This window comes from Helobdella robusta (assembly GCF_000326865.2).
Source record: "Helobdella robusta unplaced genomic scaffold HELROscaffold_18, whole genome shotgun sequence".
NCBI lineage: Eukaryota > Metazoa > Annelida > Clitellata > Rhynchobdellida > Glossiphoniidae > Helobdella > Helobdella robusta.
In genome coordinates this window covers 2,914,239-2,923,684 of record NW_008703981.1, presented here as the reverse complement: position 1 = coordinate 2,923,684, position 9,446 = coordinate 2,914,239, and the positions used below count along the sequence as shown (strand labels likewise).

Genomic DNA, 9,446 nt, shown 5'->3' with positions numbered 1-9,446 from the left:
AACATCAACACATCAAAAAAGCATGCTGAAAATTTAGGTAAATAAATGGCTATACATACATTTTCCAAAAAAAACGAATTATATACATATAATATAATTATACCATATATATACCATATATACAGAAACAAACACACAGACAGACAGACACACACAAACACAGACACAGACACAGACACACACACACACACACACACACACACACACAGAGACATAAAAACAAACATACACACATACATCTGTGTACTGTAGAGCGTCAATAAAATAAACCATGGGAATAGGGCTAACATGAAACAAAAATGTAAAGTAAAGTATGGCTGTGTTTCTGTGCTTTCTGGACATTCTTTCATTCATTCATTCATTCATTCATTCATTCATTCATTCATTCATTCATTCATTCATTCATTCATTCATTCATTCATTCATTCATTCATTCATTCATTCATTCATTCATACTTTCTGTCTTACTTATTTTCATTCCTTCTTTGATTGCTTCATTCATTTAATATTGCATGCCAGGCAGACACATAATAATAACATTAATAATATAGGTACAGAATTACCATCAAACACATAAACTCATTAAATCAATATATCACTAATAACAAGTATATACAACATCGAAATCATCATCATCACCATCATCGTCGTCATCATCATCATCATCATCATCGTCTTCATCATCATCATCGTCGTCGTCATCGTCATCATCATCATCAAGCCACATCCTTGTATAAATCAATCAACCATCTTGCATGTAATAATGACTGCTGTGTAATAATAATAATGTAAATTTATTATTGAAACAATTAATAGCCCTGAATGAATGAATGAATGCATGCATGAATGAATGAATGAATGCATGGATGAATTAATAAATGAATGAGTGGATGTATGAGTGAGTGAATGGATGGAGGATAGATAGATGGATGGATGAATAAGTGAAAAAATAAAGAGCAAAATGAGTGAGTGAATGAACGAATTAATGAGAAAATAGCTAAAAAACAAACAAAAAAGCAAGTGAATGAATAAATGAATGGAACAATTGAATGAATGGCTAAACAAACAAACAAATGAATGAATGAAAATGAATGAATGAAAAGAGAACAGAATGAAAACTGTTGGAAGAAACAAAGATAAATAAAAGAAACAAACTCATTCTACACTTTTAAAACTAGCAACAGTTGTTCTCTGTCAACAATTATATAAGTTATATTGTATATATATATATATATATATACATGTATGTATCTACATGTGTATTACATATGTATAATTACATATGTATATATGTATGAATGTACATGTATGTACATGTGTGTGTGTATGTGTGTACACATGTGGTGCATGTGTGTGTGTGCCTGTGTACATGACAATGAGGTATTTATCAGTTCAATGTTTCTACTTTATTTTAAATGTTTTCTAGCATTCCAAAAGCAAAGGTTCTGAGGTATTATTGTACTGAATAGCATTTATTACAGGATTGTACTTTTGATTGTAGGCAGTGAATTTGTACAATGTATTTTGTATTTGCATTGCTTACATGTTTACCTTCCATGTATGTAAAAATACATACAAAGGTATATATATACATACAAACAAAGATATATACATACAAATATATACATACTAACCTACATATACATTTATAATTATTGCATATAAATGTAATATTTGATCACTTGTTTAAATACTCATACTATATAAATAGATATATATATTGTCAATCAACTGAGAGAAACAGAAAAAGATTCAAAAAATTTTTGTGTCAAACAAATAACCACTAGGAAAACATATTAAATAAGTTAAGTTAAATAAGGGTTGATAAAAAAATATGCCTAATCCCTCATAGACATCAGTCACATTATTCATTTTTATAATACACTTAATCAATACATTGTTTATTTGTTCATTTAGTCATGTAAAATTTAAATAAAATTAAAAATCTTTAAAAACTATGACCAGAGAGGTATGCTAGTTTATTCTTCAGCAAGTTCAGGACATCAAAAGCTCTATATCCATCATGCTTTGGTGGTGCTGAAACAATTTAAATAAAAATAGATTAAAAAATAAATAAATATATATATATATATATTATTTAAAATTATTGAATTAAAAATATTTTCTTAACTTTATTTATCAAATCATCAAATGAAGCGGTTAAGTAAGTTTGTTCATTTGCTATTATGACATTTACAACACTGACCACAATACTTGAAGTAGAAACCTAATAAATTGAAAAAGCACCTTTTCAAAGCACTACTAGCTGTCAATCAAATTGACACTAATCACTAACGACACACAAAAAGGATGCAAAAACAAGATGCAAAGCAAGAGATTTCCTTTTAAATTAAAAGTTTTAATTTTTGAGATTTTCAAAATTTCAAGATTGAGGGAATGAAATTTAAAAACTGCCAGAAAAAATGAAAAATTAAATAAAAATTTAAAAAATCTAACTACCCGGACGGTAGAAATGGGAATATTCAATATCGTTAGCCTGATCCAACTGATTCATTTTTAGAAATTAAATAAAAACAACAAAACTGCCATCCGCCATGTTCGTTCAGAATTAATAAACATTCAGAAAATTCTTCTAGAGCCTAACTCTCTGCAGCCTTGAAAATTTCAATGAATCTGGGATGATGGAGAATGAATAGTTTTTTATAATTAAACTTTCGTAAAATTAAACTGAATTATTAATTAATAAATGTTTGTTTATTGTTCAGTTGTTTATTTGCGTGTGTATGTACTCTGTGGGTAATCGGATGAGTGTTATCTGTAATGCGAGTGCAATCTTTCAGTTATTAGTTGGACCTCTTTTGTGAAATCGAATTTACTTTTAATAACATAACAAACATGATTAATCTGGTTCAAAAAATTAAGTTTTTTGGTAAATTTTCGTTTTTAGTTGCTCGGAAATGTTCAAACACGTTATATTTTTGTTTATTACATTCAATTAATTGTTTAAAATTTTTAAAATTTAATATTTTAATAATTTTCAGCTATTTTAATACTTTACTTTTTTCTATTTACTTTTTATTTTATCTTTTTTAAAATTACCACTTTTTTGTAAAAAACATTTTTCCATAAATTTAATTTATTTATTTATCTATATCAAAACTAGACCATTATCAACTGCAGCCGTTAAACAACCAGAAACTACAAAAACCATTCTGTCCAGCCCTCTATCAGCAAGTCCATGGGAAAAAATTGGTTGGGCCACGGATCCAGAAACAGAAGAGTCCATGAAACAGGGGGTGGCTGTCTTTGAGAATTTTGCCTCAGTGGAGGAGGAGAATTCGATATTAAGTGAAGTGGAACCTTATCTGAAACGACTCAAATATGAAGACAGCCACTGGGATGATGTTTGTTTTTGTGTTCTTAAATTTAAAATATTTTAATTAAAAAATTATCTGAAATTGCAAAATATATACTTTTGATTTATATATTATTTAATTCATTCATACTAAAAAAAAGGCAATTAGAGGTTTCAGAGAGACAGAGAAAAAAACATGGACAGCTAAAAATAGACCATTAATTGAAAGAATTCAAAAAACTTCATTTACCCCGTCATGTTCCATCCTACCCCACGTTCATGTCCTTGATCTTTTGCCTTCTGGGGTCATTAAGGCACATGTAGACAGTGTCAAGGTTGTTATTTAGTTGCTGATTAATCCTTAATTCACTATTCAAATCTTTATTTTTTCTATAATTTTTGGTTTTATTTTCAGATATAACCAATTGTATTGTTTTATTCTTTTTTTTTGTTAATTTTGTAATACCTTTGTTTCATAATTTCATAATTTATAGTTTTGTGGGGATACGATAACAGGCTTGTGCCTACTGACCAGCTGTGTGATGAGGTTTGTAAATGTTGACGACCAATCAAAGTATGCAGATGTATTATTGCCTAGGTACAGCCTGTATTACATGAAGTTTGTATTTTTGTATAGTTCTATAACTTCTTACCTAATTCATAGTGTGGGTTATTTTTAAGTCTGGGATTATTTTTAAATAAAATAATTTTTATATAAATATATAAGTTATAATTATTTTGATAATAATAATAAGAACGACGTGTTTATCAATTTTTCCCGCCAAAACAGAAACGCCGCTAGGTACAAGTTCACCCACGAAGTCTTACCAAATGACCTTTCAAAGTTCAAGGGCCTTCAGGTTCAAAGGTCAAGAAGAATTGTTGTCCTCTTGAGAAACAAGCCTGTCATTAAAGGGGATGGTGATGTTGATGGGGGAGAAAGTGATGATGTTGGAAGTAGTTATGGTGGGTACTCCAAGTCCTAGGGATGAGACGTTTTAAGTTTTTTGAGAAACCCATTGGTAATACCGTTTATTTGTTTGGTTGGTTTTGTTTCTTCTTTATTTATTTATTTATAGATTGGTATCCAAGGTTTGTCAATACTATTATCATTGCTTTCGTTACATCTGTATGTATGTATATATGTCTATGTATGTGTATGTGTGTATATATATATATATATGCCTATGTGTGTGTGTGTGTGTGTATATATGTGTATGTATGTGTATGTATGTGTATATATATATGTCTATGTATGTCTAGGTATGTATAAATAGAAATGTATGTGTTACTTATATGATTTAAATTTTAATGGAAAAGAAACATTCATTATTGGTGAATAATTCTACTTGCGTTTCATTTTCATTAAATGAGATTGAAAAAAATACGGTTTATTATTTAAAGAGGTAAAGATAACTTTCCTAGTAAAAATAACTATGCTATACACTGATTAGAGTTTATAAAACGAACGAGTTGCTGTTATAATTCCATTCATACAATTAATCAGAAATCAAATTTGACGGGAAATTTGCTAAAAATTCAACCTAGGGATGGATTTGATTAAAAAAAACTCTTTTCACATGCTCTCAATTTAAAAACGGTATGTATATGGATATATCGGTTTATATATATAATGTACATTTATCTAGGTGTGTACGTTTGTGTGTATAAAACATATAAAAACATATAAAACCACAAATTAAATTAATTCAAATCCATTCCTTTGTCGTCTTTTTAAATTCCGATATATTTTACCAAAACAAGAGCTGGCATACGGCAAAAATAACCAAACTACCAGAGAAACCACGGGCCCGATTATTATTATTACCATCATTTCTACCATTAACGAGATTCAAATTTTGAAACTTTTGTGAGTCGAGGGTGACTGTAGATCTGACCTTCCTATTCTTCTTGTCTTGAATCCATCGCCAATTGTGATCAAGTTTCGGCGGGTCCAACTTCATCTGGCTAATCATCTTCGGAGCTGCAGTTGTCTCGCCTGCCGCCGCTGCTTCTGCTGCTACATCGACAATGCGCAAGTTGCGAAACTCGTTTAGCTGTTGAAAAAATGAGATACTTTCGATGATAGGTGTGGTTTTATATGTTTTTGGGCCTGAACGATAAATTTTTAAAATTCTCCTTATAAATAAATCAAAGGGGCAACAAATCAGCCAACTTACCAACCAACCAATCGTCAACCAACTAACCAACCGATCATCAACCAACTGATCAACCGATCATCAACCAACTGACTAACCAATCAACCAACCGACCGACCTGTTTCTCAGAAATCGTACTAGTGCCAATGGCAATGGTCCAGATAACATTTTCAGTGCAAGGAGGAGTTGTGAGCGACCCGAAGTACCTTAAATAGTGGCTGTCGTAATCCAGGGGTAATAATTTCTCCACGTTTAAAGGGCCCTTCGTCAAAATTGGCTTGCCTTATTTGAGTGGGGGTATGTATGAATGAATGAGTGAGTGAGTGAACGAATGATTAAATGTCTCAAGTAGGGTGCTGTGCTTACGCGTGTGTATGCGTAATAGATAATAGAGTAATAAAACAATATTAACTTGAGTAGCTGGCCTGTTTCAACACATTCACCAATGGATTTAAATAGATGTTGTTCTCGCTCACTTGCTTTAAAATTTATGAGAACGAACAAACGAATGAATGAATGATTGAATGAATGAATGGATGAATGAACGAACGAACGAATGAATGAATAAATAAACGAATAAACTAACGAACGAACAAACGAATGAATGAATGAATTAATATATATGAATAAACGAATGAACTAACGAACGAACGAACAAACGAATGAATGAATCAACGTATGTATTTGTACTTACGTATCTATTTGTTTGTGTACTTGGCTTATTCATTTGTTTATGGTTAGATTTTCTTTTGACTCACCCTAAAAAGGACTCCATAGACGGCCAGAGAATTGATTCCTTGGGCTGCCTCGCTGAAATCCAAGTATCCGGACTCTTTATACGTCACTATGTGCATCTGGAATGATGGATGGAAAGATGGTTAGATGGATGGATGAATGAATGGATGGGTAGAAAAATGATTTTGTAGATAGACAGCTGACTGGATAGGTAAATAAATGAATAGATGGATGAATGAATCGTAATCGATCAATCGAACCCATCACTGAAAAAATCAATTAACAAACTAATAAGACTCAAACATGTGAGAAAAGAATTTAATTAAATCGAAGCAAACAAACAATCAAACAAAACCGACCAGCCAGCCAGCAAACAAGCACATTCTTTCACAAGTTTTGAAGATAGCATTACAATCAGACAAACATGCTATGTGGATTATACTTAATCGTCGCCCAATTTAAATGATTCTTCTCACGTTTACCAAGATAGGCATAGACAGAAATACGCGTATGATTGTACACAAAGAAACGTAAGATACCCTTCAGTATAATAGGTATCACTATACACACAAAAACTATCAATAAAAAAATACAAAAATACACTCCGCAGTGTTTTGTATTTTCTATATCAATATTCTACCTCTAATGGGAGTCTCGTATTATTGAAGGTATGTTCCGACCCACTGAACCTGTCCACCCCCCAGTGGAAGTGGACCCCTGCCACTCGGAAATCCCCATCCAATCCTCCGCCAACCAAACGAACCGGATTTTTAAGGATGATGTTCACTTTACAGGTTGAATGATATTTGTGTGATTGGGTTGCATCAATATTTTAGTCTTGATGTTGCAAAAATAGACAAATTTTTTCATTAAAATATTCATTCGTTGATTCATTCATTCATTTGTTCATTCATTCATTCATTCGTTCGTTCGTTCGTTTGTTCGTTCATTCATTCATTCATTCATTCATCCATCCATTCATCCATCCATCAGTAACAACCTGTATGGCCGTTATTGACGATTGTAGCATCGCTGCTGAAGTCACCGACGAACTCGATATTCGGCAGCTGCTCGTCGAACTGCACATCCCTCAGCGAGATATCGATCGGCGATTGTCGGTTTCCGGAGCATGACTGATAACCCGTTGACCAGGCCTCTTGATCTACGTACCGCAAAAAAGTTTTTTCTAGTACTTCAACAGAAAGAGAAGAAAAGAGAGAGAGAGACAAAAAAAGAAAAGAAATGAGAAAGCGAGAGAAAGAAAGAGAGAGAAAGAAAGAGAGAGAGAGGGAGAAAGAGAAAGAGAGAGAAAAAGAGAAAAGAATTAAAAAAGCGAGAGAAAGAGGGAGAGAGAGAGAGAAAGTAATAGCAAGTAAGCGTTTGACAGAGCTTGATTATAAAGAATAAAAATATAGAGAGAATGTCAAATAAGTGTAAAAGGTTACAATTAAAAACTTTTTATTATTCAGGGAAGGAAGAGAGAGAAAAACTAGAAAACTAGAAAGAGGTAGATACAAAGAAATTACTGAGGAGAAAGAAAAAAAGAGAGAGAGAGAGAGAAAGAGAGAGAGAGAGAGAGAGAGAAAGTGTCAAATAAAAATTTCATCTTTAAATTTAAACCATTCGTTTATTCAAGTTTGAATAAAAATTATGAATATAACTGCTGTTGTTGTAATATATCTCCGTAATTATTGCTGTCGTTATTATTATTATCATCATAATCATTATTATTATTATTATTATTATTATTATTATTATTATTCGTTTTCTTCTTCCTCTTCTTTTTCTTCTTATTATTGTTGCTTTTTATTTCATTTATGCCGGCCGATTCAAGTTCGGTTCAAGTTTATTATAATAATAAATTGTAAAAAACAGGTTAGCGCAGGTGGTTGCATGCTAACATTACATATCACGCACACACGCACGCACGCACGCACCACACGCACAAACACAGACGCACGCACACACACACACATACACATTAGATTCATGGGAAAATACATATGTTAAATTAAAATAAAATGAATGTTGCTGTTTATTCACACACACTCACACACACACATACATACACACACACACATACACACATACACACACATACACACACACACGTACATACATATATATTGGCACCTGGTGAGAATAATAATCATTAAATCGAATTCTTTCAATGTTTATTTATCACCTTGAATAACCATTTTGAAGAGTTATTTTTTGCTTTCATTTTATTTTCATTTTGTTTTCATTTTGTTTTTATATAAACCGGAAATAGTTAGTTTTCCAGTTTTGTCCAGTTACGTCAGAATGAATACTCGACTAGACAAACAAATGAACGAACGAATGAACAAATTTAAAACAAACGAACAAACCAACAGACAAACGAATGAATGACTGAAGAGCAAATAACTGAGATAACCTTCATAATTCCAGTGAGTACTGTGCTTTCCTTTCGTATCATCAGCAGGAGACGCCAATGATGATGATATGATGATGGTCGAAATAAAGAAGATGATAATTAGGAGGAAAGAGTTTGACGATGACGTCATTTTCAAATTTTGATACTTTTTGATTTGGTGTTAGCCTTTGCGTGTATTAATTGAAATTGCCAACAAGTAAAGAATTGACGATATTGCTGTTGTGTTTGTTGTTGTTAAGAATGATAATTCTAAATCTACGGTTGTAGTTGCAGTAGTAGTAAAAGTAGCAGCAGCAGTAGAAGTAGCAGTAGAAGAAGTAGTTGTTGTTGCTACTGCTACAATTGTTGAAGTTGTTGTAGTACCAATTATTGTTTAACTATCGAAACTTATTTGCAATCGTTTGGTATGCTATGCTTAAAAACAAAAAATTCTTTTCATTAATATTTATAATTTATTCAAATAAACTCCGTTATATTATTATTAATGTTATTTATTACAACATAATATAAATTAATTTGTTAATCGCGGTTTAACTCGAAACAACTTTCATTAAGAAAAACTAAAACATTCATTAGGCATCGCTTATACGGTTTAATAATATGACAAAAAACCTATGTAAGCATACGTCCTCTCTCTCTTTCTTTCTCTCTCTCTCTCTCTATATATATATATGAAGAGAGAGAGAGAGAGAGAGGAAGAGAGAGAGGATTAGAGGGAGGAAAAAGAAAGTGAGAAGCTCAGGCAAACAGACAGACAGACTGAAAGACAAACTACTTGAGATAATACAAACCAATAAAAGGTTATAAATAAAAAAAANCT

General features: G+C 31.7%; 3 protein-coding genes across 3 annotated transcripts in view; 1 reads left to right on the top strand and 2 right to left on the bottom strand.

Annotated features, from left to right (window-relative positions):
• The window catches only part of HELRODRAFT_191159 (hypothetical protein), a gene marked incomplete at its 5' end in the record, with an annotated part of 13,025 nt that extends 12,683 nt beyond the window's left edge, over positions 1–342 (bottom strand). Inside the window, one exon of the mRNA XM_009016504.1 lies at positions 289–342. Coding sequence (XP_009014752.1) covers positions 289–342 — 54 coding nt within the window. The remainder of the gene's footprint in view (positions 1–288) is intronic.
• Positions 343–3,245: 2,903 nt separating this feature from the next.
• Positions 3,246–4,302, top strand: HELRODRAFT_76748 (hypothetical protein; the record flags this gene model as incomplete). The annotated part of the gene is made up of 4 exons (XM_009016503.1): positions 3,246–3,365; positions 3,478–3,651; positions 3,811–3,935; positions 4,107–4,302. 4 exons carry the CDS (start codon positions 3,246–3,248, stop codon positions 4,300–4,302), a joined length of 615 nt encoding a protein of 204 aa, XP_009014751.1.
• Positions 4,303–4,647: 345 nt separating this feature from the next.
• On the bottom strand, positions 4,648–9,041 carry HELRODRAFT_191158 (hypothetical protein). Its single transcript, XM_009016502.1, has 7 exons — positions 8,627–9,041; positions 7,211–7,372; positions 6,851–6,996; positions 6,234–6,329; positions 5,888–5,954; positions 5,594–5,757; positions 4,648–5,373 (listed from the first exon to the last, which is right to left on the bottom strand). The coding sequence occupies exons 1-7, from the start codon at positions 8,754–8,756 to the stop codon at positions 5,068–5,070; spliced, it is 1,071 nt and encodes a 356-aa protein (XP_009014750.1). The 5' UTR covers positions 8,757–9,041; the 3' UTR covers positions 4,648–5,067.
• Positions 9,042–9,446: the final 405 nt, after the last annotated feature.

Excerpts from the sequence above, each read along its gene's own strand:
- HELRODRAFT_191158 (XM_009016502.1), bottom strand. The coding sequence starts at position 8,756 with ATGACGTCATCGTCAAACTCTTTCCTCCTAATTATCATCTTCTTTATT. Across the intron at positions 5,758-5,887 it reads GAAACAGGCCAGCTACTCAA|GCAAGCCAATTTTGACGAAG; the intron begins GTTAATATTGTT and ends CACTCAAATAAG. Across the intron at positions 5,374-5,593 it reads GTACGATTTCTGAGAAACAG|CTAAACGAGTTTCGCAACTT; the intron begins GTCGGTCGGTTG and ends TTTTTTCAACAG.